The 20592-nt window shown below is 52.5% G+C and overlaps 10 protein-coding genes across 10 annotated transcripts; 4 read left to right on the plus strand and 6 right to left on the minus strand.

Moving 5' to 3' along the window:
* Positions 1-1131: 1131 nt before the first annotated feature.
* EI97DRAFT_436875 (uncharacterized protein) lies at positions 1132-2703 on the minus strand. The gene is made up of 4 exons (XM_033799221.1): positions 2432-2703; positions 2001-2373; positions 1806-1941; positions 1132-1749 (listed from the first exon to the last, which is right to left on the minus strand). The coding sequence occupies exons 1-4, from the start codon at positions 2457-2459 to the stop codon at positions 1396-1398; spliced, it is 891 nt and encodes a 296-aa protein (XP_033650034.1). The 5' UTR covers positions 2460-2703; the 3' UTR covers positions 1132-1395.
* A 1347-nt stretch (positions 2704-4050) lies between these two features.
* On the plus strand, positions 4051-5212 carry EI97DRAFT_452980 (spermidine synthase; the record flags this gene model as incomplete). The annotated part of the gene is made up of 5 exons (XM_033800435.1): positions 4051-4084; positions 4173-4353; positions 4407-4554; positions 4607-4847; positions 4935-5212. The coding sequence occupies 5 exons, from the start codon at positions 4051-4053 to the stop codon at positions 5210-5212; spliced, it is 882 nt and encodes a 293-aa protein (XP_033650035.1).
* A 97-nt stretch (positions 5213-5309) lies between these two features.
* EI97DRAFT_207697 (uncharacterized protein) lies at positions 5310-5865 on the minus strand. Its single transcript, XM_033793736.1, has one exon. The coding sequence runs from the start codon at positions 5752-5754 to the stop codon at positions 5407-5409; it is 348 nt and encodes a 115-aa protein (XP_033650036.1). The 5' UTR covers positions 5755-5865; the 3' UTR covers positions 5310-5406.
* Positions 5866-7375: 1510 nt separating this feature from the next.
* On the plus strand, positions 7376-8833 carry EI97DRAFT_385639 (NAD kinase; the record flags this gene model as incomplete). Its single annotated transcript, XM_033796026.1, has 1 exon — positions 7376-8833. The coding sequence occupies one exon, from the start codon at positions 7376-7378 to the stop codon at positions 8831-8833; it is 1458 nt and encodes a 485-aa protein (XP_033650037.1).
* A 631-nt stretch (positions 8834-9464) lies between these two features.
* Positions 9465-12513, plus strand: EI97DRAFT_426208 (uncharacterized protein). The gene is made up of 6 exons (XM_033797184.1): positions 9465-9829; positions 9900-10348; positions 10405-10842; positions 10892-11163; positions 11208-11807; positions 11859-12513. The coding sequence occupies exons 1-6, from the start codon at positions 9782-9784 to the stop codon at positions 12188-12190; spliced, it is 2139 nt and encodes a 712-aa protein (XP_033650038.1). The 5' UTR covers positions 9465-9781; the 3' UTR covers positions 12191-12513.
* A 1659-nt stretch (positions 12514-14172) lies between these two features.
* EI97DRAFT_436878 (DUF636 domain protein) lies at positions 14173-15299 on the minus strand. Its single transcript, XM_033799222.1, has 2 exons — positions 14858-15299; positions 14173-14754 (listed from the first exon to the last, which is right to left on the minus strand). Exons 1-2 carry the CDS (start codon positions 14921-14923, stop codon positions 14413-14415), a joined length of 408 nt encoding a protein of 135 aa, XP_033650039.1. The 5' UTR covers positions 14924-15299; the 3' UTR covers positions 14173-14412.
* EI97DRAFT_207791 (uncharacterized protein) lies at positions 14777-15301 on the minus strand. Its single transcript, XM_033793737.1, has one exon. It carries the CDS (start codon positions 15235-15237, stop codon positions 14974-14976), a length of 264 nt encoding a protein of 87 aa, XP_033650040.1. The 5' UTR covers positions 15238-15301; the 3' UTR covers positions 14777-14973.
* A 385-nt stretch (positions 15302-15686) lies between these two features.
* Positions 15687-16462, minus strand: EI97DRAFT_207797 (uncharacterized protein). Its single transcript, XM_033793738.1, has one exon. It carries the CDS (start codon positions 16114-16116, stop codon positions 15718-15720), a length of 399 nt encoding a protein of 132 aa, XP_033650041.1. The 5' UTR covers positions 16117-16462; the 3' UTR covers positions 15687-15717.
* Positions 16329-17168, plus strand: EI97DRAFT_385598 (uncharacterized protein; the record flags this gene model as incomplete). Its single annotated transcript, XM_033796025.1, has 4 exons — positions 16329-16391; positions 16457-16509; positions 16677-16868; positions 17015-17168. Coding segments are annotated over 4 exons (462 nt in total), but the record flags the coding sequence as incomplete, so codon positions are not given.
* Positions 17169-18121: 953 nt separating this feature from the next.
* On the minus strand, positions 18122-20521 carry EI97DRAFT_483753 (putative cytochrome P450 phenylacetate 2-hydroxylase; the record flags this gene model as incomplete). The annotated part of the gene is made up of 9 exons (XM_033802103.1): positions 18122-18523; positions 18614-18803; positions 18864-18959; positions 19013-19182; positions 19247-19540; positions 19607-19873; positions 19929-20058; positions 20120-20206; positions 20258-20521. The coding sequence occupies 9 exons, from the start codon at positions 20519-20521 to the stop codon at positions 18264-18266; spliced, it is 1758 nt and encodes a 585-aa protein (XP_033650043.1). The 3' UTR covers positions 18122-18263.
* Between the last annotated feature and the right edge of the window lie 71 nt (positions 20522-20592).

Raw genomic sequence — 20592 nt, forward strand, 5'->3', positions numbered from 1 at the left:
ACTATCAAATATTCGACTGCACGTTATGAGGGCTTCAGTATCGACACCTTTTTTCGCAATCACCAGAAGGTCGTTATAAACGGCTCTTGAATCGCGACGACCCAGCGAACTTGATGATCCACATGTCAATCCGGGCCGGATCGACTGCGCTAGAGAAAGCTTGGCTAGAAGGCTAACTTTGTGCCTGACTCCTGAGATACTCGTGGGATAGCGTTGCTGTACCGCAGGGCCACCGAAACGCGTCAAATACCAAAAACGACGATACCCTTTTCTAGACTAATGACCTATCAGAAATAAAACCGGGTAACAAGGTTGTCTAGAATCGGCAACTTCTGTCCTAGCTAACATAGTAGTAGTATAAAGCTTATTGACCAATTCGCAGCCGGACAAAGAACTCTCCCCAACCACGCCATCACCATACCCCAACAACCCCACGAATTCGTCCGGAACGGCCTGACGGCTCCCACGTGGACCCGTCATCGTGGCAGCCACTCCACTGGTTCCCGACTTTCTCAACCATTACAAGTAAATCCAAGCTTCTTCTGGATTCTCCACGCGTGTGCCTCATGAGTGCCGCTGACGCCGACGACAACCATCAAAGAACCTACTGTCAGTCTTGCAATTTCCCCTTCAGGATCTTGCTAGCTTTTTCTTTGAACGAGCATTGGCTGTTTCCGACGAACGGTTTCCGCTTTGGAGCTACTGTAACTCGCAAGGAGCTGGTGGATTAACTACCACAGTAGCTAGGTACTGTTCTGGGGAACAGGTGATGTTCACGTCTGTGGCTGAGGGACGTGGGTCGGGCCCTTTTCTTGGAGAATACAGGTCTGGAGTCTGTGAGGGGGCATGGGTAAATGTGAGTGGCGAGGTTTGAAGGGGTGGTTCGATTGGGTGTTTTCCGCAGTTCTATGCTAAAGTACTGGTAAGTTGTGTAAGCTGTGTCTGAGGTGTATCGATTAGAGGTTGAGCTGGCCTTTGAGGATGGGGGAAGTCAGTGAATTGCGGGAACTTGATCGACGTTCATTGAATGTGTATAGACTCGGTCCAGGCTCAGATGCTCAAGTTAGGACTGACTGCATGCACTCAAAGAATGATTATGAGGGCAAAGTCCTCTGCATTCTCATACATCCATCGACATTGTAGATGAGACTCCGAAGTATGAGGAGAAGTGTGTTCTGAGCAGTACCGCCTGCCCAGGTGGGCAGAAGCAACGAACACGTGAGTTCCAATACAACAATTGATGGAGCGCACCACTTCTGCATTGGACTTTGATCTCTCGTCGAAAGCATGTTGCTCATTTCCCGCTCTTCTTCAAGAGAGCATCTATAAGACATTCCCATGCCGTAATCCCAAAATGTCATCATTCCTTTCCCCATTTCAGTCGCGATGACGCGCTCATGCCTCAAACTTAGGAGTATACTTCCCCATCGCCCTCTGGAACTCCGCCCGCTTCTCCTGCCAATCGGTTAACAACCTATGTTCCTTATCCACCTGTTGCAACTGCTCCTTCAACTGCGCCGTTTCGTCCTTCTTCCCCAGCAGCGTGTTCAGCACGATGAGATTCGCAATTGTGTCAGCAGCCTTGGGGTCCAGCTCGAGCGCTTGCTGCAATGCAGCTTGCGCCTCTGGGAGGCGGCCTAGGTGGAGTTCGGAAACGGCCTGGGCGACCAGAGAGTGCGGGGAGGTGGTTTGCGAGGAGGTGGCGAGTTCTTCGAAGACGTAGAAGGCGGATTGGTACTTCTCTCCACCCTGATAAGGCGTTAGCATCGCGATATCTTAGAAGCGCGGGAGAGGAGGGTACGTACCTCGCGCATGCCAACCCACGACTCGGCAATATTAACCAGCAAGCTATCCTGTGCCCATTTCCTCGCCCGCTGTGCCTCCTTCGCAGCCAGATCCGTGCGATTCTGCCGCAGGTGGATCTGCACTATCAAAGCCACTCTGTCCACCTCAGTCAGTCATGCACTCCCCTCATACTAGATCTTAAACGCTTGACATACGCATCCAAGCTCCCTTCATGCTTACTCAACACCTCCAACGCCTTCTCCGTCTCCCCCGCCCTCTCAAACACGATCCCCGCGCACAACTGCACCGTCAGATTCCCCTGCCCGTGCTGCTCCACCAGCTTCTCCATCTGCGCTAGCACATCCTTGCCGGAGTCGTACTCGGCCAGCAGGCGGACGGCGACGAGGTCGGGCACGGTTTCTTTGGCGAGCGAGGAGATGACGTCGGCGGTTTGGCCGAGGGCGATTTGCGAGCGGAGTTTTAGGATGCGCGCAGGGAGAGCGTTGGAGGGGGAGAGGGAGGAAGTGTCGAAGGTGAGGACTTGGTTGTAGGCGCCGGCGTGGAAGGCAGTGTGGATGTTTATGAGTTCTGGAGGGGGGGTTAGGTGTTGGACTGTTTTAAGCTGGGAGGGGGGGTGTGGGCTTGCCTCCTTCGGGGGAGTAGGGGTCCGACATCGCGAATAGTGTGTGGGAAGAGGGTCGGAGAGGAGGATTGGGTGAGTGGGAGGGGAATTCGTGAAAGTGGTGTTTGAGCTCTCAATGTTGGGGAGTTGGAGCCACGATGGTTGTTTGATTGATATCTTGGCGTGTTTGTTGAGAAGGGTGGATTCTGATTGGCCAATTTGGCTAAGTGTAGAGGCAATTCAGAGCAACAACAAGCTTAGGTATTGACTGTTTAGAGTTACTCCTGAGCATGTAGATGACTTCGGCGTGAAGCTTATGTAGCTATGTAGCTGTAATGAATTTGTCGCTTTCCGATCACCTGGAGGTCCTTACATTTTTCTTTCTACACTACGGAGTAAGCTCCGCACAGTACTCTGCCTCATACCTGGTATGCAGGATCTTTTATCCTTCGGGAAGTCAAAGCAGATCTCAATAGTTTCACCGGAACTGATTTGCTACTGGAGCGGTCTGGATATATCTTGTTAGGCTGTTACTAAATTCTAATTCCTTGCTGGAGATCTTCGACGTCCGACAGGCGGAAAAGCTCGCATACAAATAGAAACGATGGGAACAGAAGTCACAACTCTATCGAGATATAAGTATCTACTGAAGAGATGGGACTATTGGATATCTCTAGATGTTGTCGGCTCGACCTCCCCGATCCGGGGCTGGTACGGTGGACTATTATCGGGTGTCCGGCCAAAATTCAAACCTCATCTCGAACCCTGCAACTAAGTCCTGCAGAATTAGCAGTGTACGTACCCTACGCAGTGCAAGTACGCAGTGCAAGTCTACAATATAAGTACGCAGTACAAGTGCACAGTACAAGTACGCAGTACAGGCACGCAGTACAGGTACCTAGGATAAGTACGCAGTGCGAGTACGCAGTATATACACGCAGTACAAGTACGCAGCATAAGTACGCAGTGCAGGTACCTAGGATAAGTACGCAGTGCAAGTACGCAGTGCGAGTACGCAGTATATACACGCAGTATAAGTACGCAGTGTATATACGTAGCAAGTGCGCAGAGCAAGTACGCAGAGCAAGTACGCAGTATATATACGCAGCAAGTACGTAGCGTATATATACAGCAAGTACGCAGTATATATACGCAGCGAGTGCGCAGAGCAAGTACGCAGAGCGAGGACGCAGAGCAAGTACGCAGAGCAAGTACGCTGTCTAACTACGTAGTTTAAGTACGCAGTATATATACGCAGTGTATGTACGTAGCAAGGAGGTAGTATATATACGCAGTGCGAGGGGGTAGTGTATATAAGGCTTCTTAGATTCAATTTGAATTCTGGCCGGACACCCAATAATAGTCCACCGTAGGCTAGTGTGCTACCGCTGCCCCTCAGTGAAGGACATGGGTCGATGGTGGGGCAAGCAATGATGTGGAAATTTTCGAGATTCCGAAGCATCATAGATCAACAAAAATCCAGACAACACCGCACACCGTCCTTTTCAATAATCTTCACCGGCACAATTTCTATTCGAAAGCTAGTCTCTCGTATCCGGCTTTCCCGGTCTTACAACCTTTGTTTCTACAGACCCCAGGATTACAACCTCTTTCCGGCGCAGCGAGCTACATATTCCTCCAAAATGAGCAACGAGATCGTCCACCCCACCATCAAAGGTATGAACATCACATTAATTTTGTAGTAGCTTGCAAATATTCCTAAGGCCCCGGAGGCATGTGTCTAAGAGCTAACAGCTATATGTAGATGGCTGGTTCCGCGAAATCTCCGACATGTGGCCTGGCCAGGCCATGACCCTCAAGGTCGAAAAGGTCCTCCACCACGAGAAGAGCAAGTACCAGGATGTCTTGATCTTCAAATCCACCGACTACGGCACTGTCTTGGTGCTCGATAATGTCATTCAGGCCACCGAGAGGGACGAGTTCTCGTACGTCATCAGGAGAATTGATACAAGAGTAGATATTGATTGATATGGTGCAGATACCAGGAGATGATCACCCACCTTGCCATGAACTCTCACCCAAACCCCGAGAATGTTCTGGTCATTGGCGGTGGTGACGGAGGTGTGCTCCGCGAGGTCGTCAAGCACAAATGCGTCAAGAAGGCTGTCCTTTGCGACATTGACGAGGTGCGGAGTCCCGCAGAGCTCCAGTCGAATCCCATGAGCTCACACTAGATAGGCTGTCATTCGTCTTTCCAAGCAGTACCTCCCTGGTATGGCCGTCGGCTTCGACCACCCCAATGTCGAGGTCATCGTTGGCGACGGCTTCAAGTTCCTTGAGGACAAGAAGAACCAGTTCGATGTCATCATCACCGACTCCAGCGACCCGGAAGGCCCTGCCGAGGCCCTCTTCCAGAAGGCCTACTTTGAGCTCCTCAACGGTGCTCTGCGCGAAGGTGGTGTCATCACCACTCAAGGTTGTGAGCCCCCTCCTCCCCAGTGCCCGGCGGGATGATGCAAGCCGTAAACGCACCATTGTGACTTGAGCTGACTTTTGTGTCGTGAAGCCGAAAACCAGTGGCTGCACATGCCCCTTATCATCAACCTCAAGAAGGCGTGCAGGGAGGTCTTCCCCACCGTCGAGTATGCCTATACCACCATCCCGACCTACCCCTCCGGCCAGATCGGCTTCATGGTCTGCTCCAAGGACCCCAACCGCAACCTCAAGAAGCCCCTGCGCACTTGGTCCGAGGAAGAGGAGGAGAAGCTGTGCAAGTACTACAGCAAGGAGATCCACGAGGCGTCATTCGTTCTTCCCGTCTTCGCCCGCAAGGCCCTCCGGTGAAGTGCCGATGCGGCGAGTGTGCCTCCTGGGCACGAGGGAGAGACATAAACAGATACCTCTCAGTACAGCGGTGTTTGCAGTTGGAAGGTCGATTGGTTGGGATACCAACTGCTGCGTGCTATCTAGCTGGCATCGGATTTCGCAGGGCGACATCTGAATATCGAGACGAGTTAGACAGCCATCTGCTGCAAAATTCAATACCGAATCAATATTTCTCGAACACCGTTCCCCCTTGGCCTGCTGAAGGATTGGTCCCACCTGGGCAAGGTACGTTGAAAGGCGACAACCTCTTCTTCCGCATCGAGGACCTTGTGCCTGAACGAGAGCGGAGAGGTAAGAGCGAAACCCAGGATCTGTGTCACCCAAACCCCAAAGTACCGACTTTTGCAAACAATCAGTCCATTCCTCTCCCCATATTGCGCGAACGTTGCCGCAGCCGACCATTTGGGGACATTCGCCCGCCACACGTTTCCGAACAGTCCCATTTTACGGGCTGTTCGGATCAAACGGCTTTTTGCGGTGAGCCTGTGATTTATTAGCATTCCAGGAGTTTGTGTTGCAGAAACTCGCTTCTGTGTCTTCACGTTTGGGTACTGCGAAGGGGGTCCCCCCTGATATGTTTCGTGTCGGAAGCATTCTCACTGGCGATGAAGTCTGCAGAGCACCTGTCGGCACGCCACGACGGCACTTTGGCATATTTTGCTTGCAGATGTGTTTTGAGGCTCAATGACAGGATTTCCCGGCTTTGCCACGTGCTTTCTTGTTCAGATATTTTCCCTCTGGGCGTCAAATAATGGATAAGCGATGGGGACTTGAGACACGGAGCAAGCGACAACAGTGTGGCCCCAGGTCTGACTATCCACCAACATACGGAGAACAACAACAACGCAAGACGGAGAAGCAGTGCCTGGCCATGAGGCAGAAACACCCTCTCGCCCTTTCAGGGACGTAAAGAACATTGAGAACAGTGCACTTGGCGCTCTGAGAGTTGGACTGGACGGCTCCTTTGGGGATGCTCTCCGGAGAGTACTACTGTAGGACCCACGAGTGTCAAACACAATGTGATTCGGATGCGTGCAACTGCTTCTGGTTAGCCGCCACGACGTCGGACTATCGTCGTTTGAGGCTGGCGCTCCACACTGCGGCACGATGAGGCAGCCTGGAGGTTGTTGTGCCTCCATGGAGCTCGAGCTCGTGAGAGGTGAATATACTCTGGGCTCATCCCCGCTCTTTGCTCGCCACGAGCTTCTCAACCTCCTCCAACGTCCACCTCTCCTTCTGGCGCGGCCTGCGGTCGTGTGCCATTGTCACTGCTTTTTCTTTCTGCCTTTTCTCTTTAATACATCGAGCCGGCTCGTTCATTCGTTCTTCATTCCTCTCCAAGACTCTCGTTTGGCTGTTGTGCAGCTATTCCAGAGTCTCGGCGTCGTTGCAATTCGTACTGTTAATTCACACGCTATCTTCACGCCGCACGCTTCCGCGGTTGTTCGGTTTCCTATTCCTTCAAGCTCTTCCAAGGTCTTACATCGCTGGCGCATATACATACACAGCCAGCTTCTCGACGTCCGGCTACGTCTTCCGCTTTCTCCGCATTCGTTTTCTCCATCTAATATTACAACTATCGCCGTAGCCGCCAACTCCGTCATCGACTGCAAGTCCTGGCCATCCGGCGATTAATAACCACCCGTAATCATGCCCGGAGTCCGCACCGCCAGGCACGCTGGAGACCCTTTGGTCAGCCCGATCCAGGTCCACCCAATTGTGTCCCCACAGCGCCAGACTTTCCCCGAGCCTAATTCCGTAAGCCCAGACGTGAACAACCTTCCACCCGCGCATCAACCTCCACATCCTCCACAGTTAAATTCCACCCCGTCCCACCATTTCGACGGACCTTACCATGTTCCCACGATAGCCACATTAGCCACCAGTGGGCTCGCGCCCGCCGACCTACCACCCCATCAACCTCTTGCGACCCCTCCAACCGAGACGGATACCCAAGCTCCGTCTTCGTCCGCCTCTATCGAAAATCTCACGTCGCTTCCGCACAACCCCTCGTTCCGCGAGCACCGCAAGCTCCGGCACCGCAAGAACGCTTACTCGATCGATTCAATTCCACGTCAGACCCTCCTCAAGGCGCTGCAGTCGCGACCCCCTCCACAGGCCATGGGCACTGCAGCTATAGACAGCCAAGACCGGCAAGATGGTCGTCCGTCAGCTTTCTCGTCCGAGGCACTGTCGAGCCAGAGACTTGCGACTGCGCTTTGCGAGCTAAGCATCAACTCGGAGCAGTTGTCAGCCGGCAAGATGGCCGCTCTCGCCTCTCCATGCTTCTTCCACAAGAAGTTCGACAAGGCGGTAAATATCGACAAGGTGCTAGATGAGATAGCAGAGGATGAGATCATATCGCATTCAAGACTGCTGCAGACGGCGACCAGTGTGCGCGAAATCTCCAAGCAACTGCAGCGGCGACCGGTCAAGATGACGGTACGGAATGTCATGATCGTCACAAAGGCCCGAGATAACGAGCTCGTCTATCGCACCCGGGAGTTGGCCGAATGGCTTCTCTGCACGCCCCGATACGGATCAGACGTCGGCGTCAACGTCTACGTCGACCACAAATTGCGCCGGTCGGCGCGCTTCGATATGCAGTCTCTGCTCGCCAAGGATTCTCGGTTTAAAGACATGCTCCGCTTCTGGACGCCAGACCTGTGCTGGACTTCTCCCGAGAAGTTTGATCTCGTCTTGACGCTGGGTGGGGACGGAACCGTGTTGTTCACGAGCTGGCTGTTCCAGCGCATCGTACCGCCTGTTCTCTCCTTCTCCCTGGGAAGCCTTGGATTCCTCACCAATTTCGAGTTCCCCCGGTACAAGGATTCACTGGACAAGATCATGGGCGATGTGGGCATGCGCGTCAATCTCCGGATGCGCTTCACCTGCACCGTGTATCGGTACCAGAAGCACGCCGGCCCCGGCACCCCCGAGCACATTGAAGCAGAGCAATTTGAGGTCCTCAACGAACTCGTCATCGACCGCGGACCGTCGCCCTATGTGTCCAATCTCGAGCTGTATGGCGACAACAATCTCCTGACTGTCGTCCAGGCGGATGGCTGCATCTTCTCCACACCCACAGGTTCCACCGCATACTCCCTTTCGGCCGGCGGCTCCCTCGTCCACCCTGACATCCCTGCCATTCTCCTCACCCCCATCTGCCCACATACCCTGAGTTTCCGCCCCATGCTCCTCACCGACAGCATGCTCCTCCGTGTGGCCGTCCCGCGCAACTCGCGCGCCACCGCCTACTGCGCATTCGACGGCAAGGGCCGCGTCGAGCTCCGCCAAGGCGACCACGTCACCATCGCCGCCTCGCAATATCCCTTCATGTCCGTGCTGTCGCAGCCGACGGAATGGTTCGACTCCATCTCGCGCACGTTGCGATGGAACAACCGAGGCGCGCAGCAGAAGGCGTGGGACGGCGACGCGAAGGAGGGCGAGGACGAGGACGATGGCGGCTTCGACATTGACTTTGACAACGAGGATGTCGATTCGGGGTACTCGGCCGAGAGCTCTACGTCGGGCGGGCATAGCCCCATTCGGAAGGGCGTTGTGCTTCCCATTCCTTGATTGAAACATGTGCATACTGTAGATAGATGCCACGAGGGTTGACAGTGGCAATGGCGTTTTCAGGCATAGCACCGGCGTTTTTGGGGTGTTGGGAGATGTTCCTTTCGATGGACTGGGAAACGAAACCGGCCCATGCTGCTGCTGCTTGGGCGGGTCCCAGTGGTTGGGTGGTTGTCTCTCTTTTTTTCCCCCTCTTGTTTTTGGGCGGATGGGATTGTGTTGCATGTTGCTGTTTTCTAGAGTAGACGGCCGCTTCAAGAGAAGATGGCGTTGCTGTATTTTTTTTGGCATTTGCTGTATGTAGATATGCCATACTGGATAGGAGACGAAGAATGAAGAATTGAGAGGGACGGGGCTCGTCTATAGAGGCGTTTGTATCCCGCCTTTCTAAACCAACAAGCAGTGTTCCTTTGGTGGTTTCCATAATAGGCGCCTTTTGCCTTACTAGATGTCCGACAGAGCCCTGGAGAGTCGGACGCCGAGCTTGGGGGTGGACTGCGGGAGGGCAACTTTTGGAGATGGCAACGATGATGGCTAAGCTGAAGGAAGCTAGCGGCTTTTGCTGCTTCTCGGCTGTGACTACCTTTGTATGGTGCTTTCTATCATCCTTCTCGCTTCGACCATGGATTATCTGTCACCCAAACATCATTCACTGTCTTCGCTTTATCAATTCAAAAGATGAAGAATAATAATGCTTCACTTCAATCGTCTTCCCTTCCCCTTCGTTTCTCCCATCACAGCTGCCGGGCAGACTTGACCTGTCGGTGGTTTCTCGGCCCTTCCATTGAATTAGACTTTAGCATAGCGGATGACGACGTCAACCGCCTTTAACGTCGGGGCGTCCCCCAACGAGCTGGAGCGACCTTCTTTTGCCTACCTTCGGCGACCAGTTTGCGAGTTATGTACAGCCTTCCTATGTGCGCCAGGAGATCCGAGATTTGAGTGGCCATGACTACCCCAAGACGAAAAGCCTGTGTTGAGTGCAGGCAGCAGAAAGTAAGTACAATTTCCCATTCACCTGACCTTTGCCACCTACCACCGTGGAACCTGCTCATACCATGTCCAGATCAAATGCGATGTCGAACAGCACCGGGTGCCTCATGACCCATGTAGCCGGTGCAAGAAGATGAACATCGACTGTCGCATTCTGCCCACTTCGACGAGGAATCTCAGGCAGACCAAGGCGGAGATGCGGCGAGAGCTCGAACAGCTCAAATGGGGTCTACGGCAAAGTCAAGAACTTGGCTCCATGCAACCCACGACGCCGACGTCTGCCATGGCGGCTATGCATCCTGCTGTCGACAGCCACCAAGTCAGTCCAGTCATGGAACCCGGCTCCACCGCCTTCTCCACGGCCTCAGCAAGGCCCGCCTCCATGTCCATGTCACCCAACTTCCCAGGCCCCACGTCACGGCCTGGCACGAGCGGTGGGCCGCCCTCCGCACTCGGTACCCATCCTCGCATTCTGGAAGACTACGTCGTGGACGCCAAGAAGATTGACGACACCTTCACCATGTACTTGCTGAAGCCCATGGCTTGCCCGTCGTACCTTGGACTAACATCTCCCCCAGGTTTTTCCAACAGTATCATCACTACTTTCCCGTTCTGGACAACACCCTTTCACCCAATGATTATTACGAATTGTCCCCTTTCCTCTTCTGGAGTATCGTCGTCACGGGCTCGAGGCGATACGCTGAAGACCCCATGATCCTCGACAGGATCAGCCAACTCATCACTCCTCTAGCCTTCTCGTCCATGGCACTCCGATCCACCCCAATTCCTGTCATCGAAGGTCTCATTATCCTCTGCATGTGGCCCTTGCCGACCAACTCGCTGTTCAAGGACGTTACCCACGTGCTTTGTGGAGCCGCGCTCCACCTGGCCACCCAGATCGGGCTCCATGTCTCGGGCGTAGGGCAGGACTTTGCTCGAACGCCGCTGAAGAAGAACCAGGAGCTGAAGATTTTTCGTGCCGCCTTATGGATGCACTGCATGATCACCTACGTCAGGTACTGCCTCCTGACAAACTGAAGGCTACCCATCATTGACACTATGCAGATCGTGTTGCGCCGAGGGCATACCCCCTTTTGAGCTTGTCACTGCTCAACCGACGGATGGTGACCAGCGAGATCAAGAGGAACAGCTGAAACTTCTTCCGGAAGATTTGATATTTTTGCATAAGACGCACATCACTCTGCTCCGTGCACTAACCGCGATGGCGAGACTGAATCTAAAGCACGCCAAATCCGACGCCGCCAGTCTCCGTTCTCTGATCAGCATCTTTGACGGGCAGCTCTACAGTCTCGCTCCTTCATCGCCCTCGGATCTTTGTGAGTAGCATCCTCCTTGAGGGTACGTATATTAACCGAATCAGGCACGTTGGGGCTGGATTGTGCGCGCATTCACGTTCTAGCTTTTCACTTCTTCGCCAACCCTGCGACTCCCGATGTAGAAGCCCTGGTCAGGCTTTATGCCCTCTGCCTTGAACTCGCCCAAACCGTGACGGACCTCTCCCGGACCACGGATCTAACTGCGACATGCCCCTCCTTCTTCGACAGAACCATCACCCTCACCGGCTTCATCATTCTCAAGCTCGTCCGTAGCCAACTTGCCCATCATCTTGACTTGCAAGCCGGCGAGCGAGCTTACTTCCAATGCGTAAACTTCTGCAAAGCCATGTCGCTGCAGCCCAACGACATCAGCGTCCGTATATCCGCAATCATGACCAATCTCTGGGGCAGTACGCGCATCTTTCGCCGGCGCGATGGCCGCATAGAATCGCTGGGTTTGCGACTACGCACCCGCCTCAGCATGAGCGTCAGCTTCGATATGTTTTGGTACTGGCGTGGGGAATTCGGCAACATGCTGAATCCCTACAGCGATGAGGCGAGGGGTAGTATCAGTGTTAGCGTTGGAGGCATCGACGACAACAGCAGCATTCCCTCTACGGGTGGCCCTCAGCCCGAAACACCGAGTACGTTTCCGTCCTCTCCCAGTCTCCTTCTGACTAACACGTTTTCCCTAGAATTCGAAAACCGCGAAGTAAACGTTCCTGCCGGAGCTGTCGCCCTCAAAGCGTCCCAGCCCTTCCAGCCCAACCTGGGAACGCCCATGAGTGGAGTCAGCCTCGACACGTCACTGGAAGGCTACGATTCTAGCAATCCGCCCATGTTGGACCAGTTTCTCGATTACGACTGGGCCACCAACTTTGACTTTTCGAATGACTGGACGAATAATCCTCATGTGAATCCTGGGCTTCGCCCGGGAGTGACCTCTGCCGCGAGTGCCGTTGGGCCGGTCCCGCAGGTTCAGCCTGATGCGCCGCCGGTGGGGTATACAGAAATGGGCGTGAGCTAGGACCAGAACGATACTGAGGTGCATAGGCCTGTGGGTGATGTTCTGTGTAGTGGGAGTATCATGGAATTCGGCATGGGAAAATGGGAGCTGGGCTGGGTGGCATTCTACCGGTAAGGGGTGTGCTTTTGGAGTTTGGGTGGGCTTTGTTTCTCTGTATGCTACATGCGGCCAGGAGTGGGGTGTGTCACTGTAGTCTAAGCATGGTCCAATGGGTCGGAGGTACTTTTGTGCTTCTTCTCACACGGAAGAAGACGAGGATCATGGATGGGACGTGCAGCATAAGTAAGGGAAAAGGGGAAATTGTGTATATATAAAAGAAAAACGAAAGTTGGTTCGCCAAGTCCAAGTCGTGCGAATAAATCAATCAATCGCGAAAGCTATCAATCTACTGACTCGCACGCGTCAAATAGCTCTCTAAGAGTATGCTTCTTGCCTTTGCCTTTCTGCTCGGTCGGCTACGCTATGACGGCTCATCCGTCTCCTGAGTTGTTGCTCTTGTTGCTCTTGTTGCTCTGATGTCTCTTGTTGCTCTTATCTCTCTTATCTCTTTTATCCTTCTATCCCTCCGCTCCTTCTTAGCTCCTATGTTCCCCTTATCCTTCTATCTACCGTATCTCTCAAGTTGTGATCTACACATCCACCTCGTACCTAACAACAAACAGTATAAAGCACATAAATCAACTTCTCCTAAAACACCGTAAGCCTCCTGATGCTAACCTCTGCTCTGAACCTGTTATACCCCACGCGGTTAAACGAGGAGCGTTGTTTTACTGATAGCATGTCGTGCATGTCGTGCATGTTGGGCATGTCGGGTGGCGGGGATGGAGGGTGGGGCGGGTAGATTGGGGGTAGATGTTAGGGGGATGGAGGGGGAGGCGGGTAGATGTGGAGTAGATGTTAAGGGGTTGTATATGTTTTTATTCTAAAGGGTTGGAAGGGGTTGGGGTGTAGAGGTGTTCCTAGCTAGCGGGTAGGAAGGTAGTTATACTGCGATCGAGGTAATAGTGTCATCGTTTTTGGTACGGGGCATGGATGGTTTTGACTTGCCTTCCATCGTACTTTTTGGCTTTCTTTCGTGGAGAGGAGATATTCTGGGCCTAGGATATATCTTCCTGCGTCGATTGCTTACCCTACACCAGGAATACCTCGTTGACGTAGCGTCGCACCCCGTTCGAATTTCTGTAAACTGTATCGCAATTTGCCCGCACCCTGAAAAAATTACTAGCAGCTGCGCTTCCCTTTTATCTACCTATCTCCCAGTTTCACAATGTGCAAAGACGAGAGACGAATTCGAAGTCAAACGGCGACCTAAATCGTCGTCGGTTGCCCCGGCGTTGTACTGCACCCGGGCCTTAATACCTCCCACCCTACTTTCTCCCTTGGAAGAGGAAAATACAGCATCCTACCCTAAGCTATATCTTCGTCTCTAAAATCCTAGTAATTGTCTAAGTAATCTCTTGATGTAGACTTAACCTCGTTCGAGAACCGTGCCTCGTGATTCTATGCAGCATTTATAGATAATTACTAACTGTCGCAAATTCTCCTGGTTTATGTAAGTGCAAAAGATGAGTGGGAATGTGTAAGGTTAACGGGAGTGCAAAAGACGAGTGAGGATGTGTAAGGTTAACGACGGGGCGGGGGGCTAGATTGTTATGTATTGTAGGCCGTTGTTTCACATTTATACGTTCTACGCTGCTTCACGATTCCTGTATTACATGTATGGTGGACTATTAGCAGGTAAGTAGCTAAAATTCAAAACTGTCTGCGGCTAAAGGTGCAACTGTAAAGCTCTGTAGAATTGATGTTAGCAGTGTAGGTACGCAGTGTAGGTACGCAGTGCAATTACGGAGTGCAAGTACGCAGTGCGATTACGCGGTGCAAGGTCGCGCGCAGTGTATGTACGCAGTATATATACCTAGCAATTACGTAGTAGATACTTGTATACGCAGCGAGTATGTAGTGTATGTACGCAGCGCAAGTTTGCAGTTTAAGTACGAAGTATATATACGCAGTATATGTATGCAGCAAGGAGGCAGAGCAAGTACGCAGAGCAAGTACGCTGTGTATATAGTTGGTTGAAGTACGCAGTGCAAGACGTATTGCTTCAGTTTCAATCTGAATTTTGGCCGCCCACCTGCTACTAGTCTACCGTAGCCGTTGTTTCACATCTATACCTCCTATACTGCTTCACCATTCTCGTGCTCACAAACCTCGCCTCCTCCCTAACTCGTCTCCTTCTGCACCGCCCCCTCAACCTCCCTCACCCACTCCACCCTCGACCTCGCAAACAGCTCCGTCTCCGGCCTCGCCTTCCCCAGCGCATCCACATCATCAACCGTGCCCACTTTAATAACCTTCCCATCCCCAAACGACTCCCCCTCCCGCCACAGCGTCGACCCGCAGTCGCCGCAGAAGAACGACGTGAAATCCTTGCCGCTATCGACCTTTTTTGTAAACTGTTTGGGGGTGCCGCTGGCGATGGAGAAGTTGGTGCCCGGGACGAGGATGTTGGTGCTGTAGGTCGAGCCGCTGATTTTGCGGCAGTCGAGGCAGTGGCATAGGACCTGTGGGTTTTGTCTTAGATTGGTGTTTTTATTTTTATTTTTTTTTTCTTTTTTTTTTTGGGGCGGGGGGAGGGGGGTTGGTGGATTGGAGAGGAGAGCGTACTTTGGCCAATACTTCGTCTGAAAATTGGATGCGGACGGCGCCGCAGAGACAGCTTGCTCCAACCATAATGTTAACGAGCCTGCCTTCTTTCTGGATCTAGGATTTGGTCGTATGCGCTAAAGAAAAATGGCCGCGATGAAGACCTTGGTTGGCTGAAAAGAGGATTTCGCTACAATGGGAGAAGTTGCGAATTGGGGTGTCACGAGTGGGGATCTCGGTGTGAGAAGCAAGCTCTGTATATATGTGTCGTATGTGTCTGATGAGGGGCTCTCTGTACGGAGTACGACCTCGGGAGAGGGCAGATATACCCTGCGCCAAGCTTGTGCATGCAGCGGGTGGTCACTTCCTGCAGCGAAAGCCATGGATGCAGCACGTGACATGGGGTATACTGTGTAATAAGTTCAATTGAAGAAAACCTCGCACCGGAACTGGAGAAGATGGCATGGTCGATCTCGGGCTTCAAATTCTGCAACTCGCGCATATATATGCAATCCCGTTGCAACGTGACAGGGTAGGTTGCGTAAGTGCGTAAGCGTTAATCACATCACCCTTGCTCGGACTTTGACTCTACCGGAAGGACGTTTACGGTAGTCTAATCCTCCTGTATGCGCGAGGTTATTATATTAGTGGGGCCTTTCTTAGCGCTCTTCGAGAGTTTGGGAATTAGTCTACAGAATTTGTGGACCTCTATTGGGAAAGCACGGTATTTCGGTACATTTGATTAGTCATTGTGGTTGAAATACGGAGTATCATAATTGAAGATATTCATATTCTGGAGAGGCAGATGCTCGAACCTTGGCTTGAAGGGACGTTTTCACCGTGTTTTTGGTTCATCTTCATCACCGAAAGGTTCGTGTAGACTAGCGGTCCCGCTCACCGGAGCGACCTAGGACCCGAGCTTCCCGGCGGCTAATGATTGTACCTACTACGGTGAGAGGATGATACAATTCGCAACCAATTTTCTGTATGTGGTGGAACTCACCTGCATAAACGAGCGCTGCGGGTGTAATCCTTCCCGAGTCGAAAACCAACATTTGAAGGAATTCGCGCACCTGCCCTATGTGTGTAAGTCGAATAAACCCTGGGAAGTCGCAATATTGACGAGTTGCTCGGTCCCGAGTTACATTGGCTAAAAAGCACACTTGATCAGCACGACGGCTCAGGCCAAGAGCAAGAGGCGAGCAGCTACTCCCCTCCGGTCCTGTTGGCCTCACGGATGGAAGAAAACTGCGAAGAACGTGAATGAGTATTAAAGGCATGAATGAATACGCCGATCTCTAGTCCCCATTTCCCTGGCATCCTGCCATCCTCGTCCCCCTCACCTCATCAGATCCCCAAATCATCAATATGATGTTCTCAATCCTCGTTTCAACTTTGTTGGTTTTCACATTCGGGGTTTCTGCGTCTCCGGCGCCCAAGCAACTCGGGTCTCCCGGTCCCATCCAAACCAGGCCTGAAGTGAACCGGTCCTCCAGCCACTATACCTCAGTTGAAACATGCGTTTACGGCAAAGATTGATTGGGATTTGGATAACGTATGCGGTCACCTCTCCCATCACCGAATGTGATTTACGTACGGAGTACTCACCATGGCGTCTAGAACCACACCATCGTAACACAATCCGGAACCCGCATCAGCATCTGGGGTCGCGAGTACATCTCCGCTTTTCCTCTTCTCCTCTACCACCAATACCACCACCTCCCATTCCACCCTCGTAACCTCTCCCTCCAGAAAATAAACCCAAGCAGTTGAAATTTTGTCGTTCAAACGAGGCCAAATCAAGAACATGAAAGAAGTACTGATGTATTATTCTTTGTAGAGGCTACTGGTACGACACCAAGGGCCGCCAAATCGGCGAGATCGTCCGCGCAACCGACGACGGCATCCTCCCTCCCGGAACGCAGTATCTGGAACTGCAAATCTACTACGTCGTCCGCCTCGACGACGGCCACTGGGCCTACGTCAAGCATACCGGTGGTGCTATTCTCCGCAAGACGCAGAATGGAATTGTGTACGTCTTCCACTCAACGCTCCCCCCTCCCTCTCCCTCTTTCTATCCCATACTCCTCCTCCCTTCCCCATCTCATATCCGCATATTCCCTGAATTGGGTGCCGAGACAGCGAGACACCTTGCTCGTGAGCTGACTCTGCGTGCAGACGAGTGGAAACAGAGAGTCCGAAGTACAAATGGCTCAATCTTGTTGATTTTGTGGCGCCCGGGTCGTTCAATGGGACACAGATCAGGACCGTGCAGCATTATTTCCCGAATGTGAGGGTCCCAGTTCTAGATATGGTTGAACGACATTACTGACAAGGAGTTCGCAGTCGGATTCGACGAGCTAAATGGTTGGAAAAGGTGATGGCACGGACAGAGTAGAGGGGGCGTTGGTGGGGGGATTGGGCGAAGTTGAGCGAGGGTGTGTTGCGTTGTATGCTGATATTTCTGGGTTGATCGGAGGTGATGTGAGGCCGTTTTTTTGTTCGTCACCATAGGTCACCGAAGCTATTGTTCTATGAAAAAATTTAAAAGTCGAATCTGCTGCTTGTTTACCTCGGAAGTGCCACCACTTCCTTTCTGCTCTAATAGTTTCCTGCTTTCTTCCTGCCGCCCTAAGTACTCCTGTGATCTAGATCTCACCCCTCCTTAAATTTCTAACCGGTAAAGTTAAGACGCTTCGAGAGGTTAATAAGACTCTCCCAAAGCGCCGGACGGGCAAAAGGACCCGACCGCAAGATTCGGTACCTCTTACTGGTGAGGAAGCCAGCCGGCTTTTAGTAGAAATGGGCCTGCTTGAGCATGAAGGACGCGACGAAGGTGCGGGGAGGGGTCGTCAACGCGGCGCAAGGCTCCGTAAATATGCCGTAGACCCGGCCATAATCCAAGGACCTGCCCAGAGGCTGTGGATATAGATGATAGTTCATCAGATTCCGACTCGGTGGAATCAAATTGAGCGTGCGTGTTTTCGTTGAGTTACAGGGTTTAGGAAGTAGAAGTTCCGAAAAGTGACTCGTGCAGTGATGACCTACGTTCTTTGAATATGAAATGAGTGATTCAGTATATTGGCACCACTGGTTCCTGGGCGTATCAGATAATATCGAGGGCGACCCATCCAATTCGCGTGTCAGATCGCTTGGCGATCACATCGGGGACGACGCTCGGTCTCAGACATTTGGGGAACGATCGATTTCCATTCTTTAGGATTCTGAATTCTGAAATTGGCCTCCGTTCAGAGTGCGACGCCAGGCACAACGGTATCTCTATTGCTCTGATACTGAATATTCCCAGGCTTACATCTATAAGACAGAACGCTGGACAACCCACTTTTATGTCTATGTAAGCACAATCAAACGCTTACGATCCCCCCCGTCAACATCTCCAACTCGTTCCTATCCCGAGACCGGAGCTTCAACACTTGTCGTCCGCAAGCCAGGCCTTCAACCCCTCTACATCTCGACAGTGAAACTTGATGCCCGCCGACCAAGGAATAGCTTGCGCCTCGGTAGGTGTAGCGGTATCAGCAAGCGCATCCATCTCCAGCGAGCACTCCCGCTCGGCACGGAAGGCAGGGAAGACATGCTTCTTCTGCTCCTCGCTGAGAGGTTGGCGCTCCCAGGTGAAGAAGTGCAGGAGGAGTACTAATGTGGAGTAAAGGCCACGATTGGCCACTGGAGGGATCGGTTAGTATTTTGAACGGGAAGGAGGGACGGGGAGGGAGTAGTAGGATGTTGGGTGCGGAAATGCAGGTGAACACGTACTGTCAATGCCTGGGCAGACGCGGCGGGCGGCTCCGTAGGTCAGGTGAGTGACGCCAATCTTATCACCACCTTCGCCCATGAGATCGGTTCGGCCTTTACGACCGTTCATCCATCTCTCTGGCAGGAATTCATCTGGTCTGTCGAACGCAACGGGGTCGCGGTTCCCGGCCATCAAGTTCATGATGACGAGCTAGGCAGGAAATGTCAATATTTCATGGGGTATGCGGGTATTTGCTTGATGAAGACTTACCATGTCTCGAGGAATCTTTTTGCCCATGTAGCTAGCACCGTCCAGCGTTTGCCGCGGAAAGCCGAGACGAACTGGCGTGTATATACGAGAGCCTTCCTGTATTGCCATATCTTAGAGGATTGTATTCAAATGAAGCAAGAGATACCAACCGTGTGCAGGGCCTTGACATATTCAACACGATCAAAGTCATGCGGCTCAGGTGGCTGGCCTTTGTAAACTTCGCGGATCGCCTCGTATCCGTTCTGCTGCAAGTCGGGCCGATTGGCCAGGTAGCCAATGATCCAAGTAAGCGAGTAACCAAGGTTAACGCCCGCAGCGACTATTGGCCAATGGAGTCAGTTTTCGGATATTTCAGAACCTTTTCGGGGAACACGAGGACATACTGCCGGTATACGAAGCCAATAGGATCTCTTCTTCTTTCAGAAGCCCTTGACGAAGGATATTCCCCAGGATAGAGGGAGTCTGGTCCCCATTTGCGATCCGCTCTTTCAGGCCGCCAAGCATCTTGTTGATATAGACTTGCTGCATCTTGCGGTACTCTCGGGCCTTTTCTTCCTTCTCGTCGAATGACCAATCTTTGATGCCAAGGGCTTTGCCGACTACGTAGCGAAGCTGACCAGCAGCGCGCAAGATGGGGATGTAATCACGGGCTGGCGAGCCAATGGTTCGTTGACGGACTGAGGCGAAGCGTAAGTTTCATCTGCTTTGGAGTGCAGTAAGATTGAGGACATGGTGTTACTTACAGATGTTGGTCTCATTTGTGGCCAGAGTCCCTACCATGTCGTCATCCAGAGGGGTGCCCATAAGCTGTTCGGAGACTTGGCCAGTGCCGAACCGATGAAGTTTTTCAGCCATGTCGACGGCGGGGCCTTGGCTGATTTCAAGGATGTCGGCGAAAAGTCTCTTGAGTTTGGGATGAATGACGGGAGTATAGATGGGCAGGAGACGAGGGGCGATTTGGGATGAGAGGGCCTTGCGAGTGCGCACGAGACGATCACTGTATGGCGACGCTATGGTACGTCTCTAGTGAGCCGCGCGATCAAACCAACGACCCTTGGTTGAGACTTACTGCCAACTGTCCTATACCTGATGACGCGAAATCGCTGTGGAAGAGTTTGAATGTGGGGCGAGACTGGTATGCAGGACCCTGCTGAACGACGGTCTTTGCGAGAGCCTTATGGCTGTTGATGAAGACCTATGGAACGGTTTGGTAAGTATGATGTACTACCAGGGGACCAAGGCATGGAACAGCATACCGCTTCACGTTCACCCAGCGAGACACGGATAACATCTCCATACTTCTTCGTCCACTCGGAAAGCTTCTGGACGTGACCATTGCTCAACTAAAGCAGCCGTTACATACAGCAAGACAGTGAGTTGTGTAAGAGTCATACTTCGAAAAGATTTCCGACTATTGGAAGACCGGGAGGACCGGGAAGCGTAACGGAATGAGGAGCCCCCCCAAGCATGCGATCGATGAACCAGAAAACGCGGAGTACTGCTTTGCGTCCTGCTTCAAAGCCGCTCAGCAGAACGGCAGTGAGGGCAGCAGCAGCGAACGCATAGACGGTACTCAAGTCTCGGACGCCGCCATGGATGAAGCTCGGAGTTACTGTTGGCCCGGCACCTGTCGTGGTTGCGTTCGAGAAGTTCCCCATTTTGACGGGTATGAAGAATGAGCTGAAGTTCTTGTCCTTCGAAAGTTGCACCTTTTATACCATTCAGAGGT

Source organism: Westerdykella ornata, assembly GCF_010094085.1.
Source record: "Westerdykella ornata strain CBS 379.55 unplaced genomic scaffold EI97scaffold_37, whole genome shotgun sequence".
NCBI lineage: Eukaryota > Fungi > Ascomycota > Dothideomycetes > Pleosporales > Sporormiaceae > Westerdykella > Westerdykella ornata.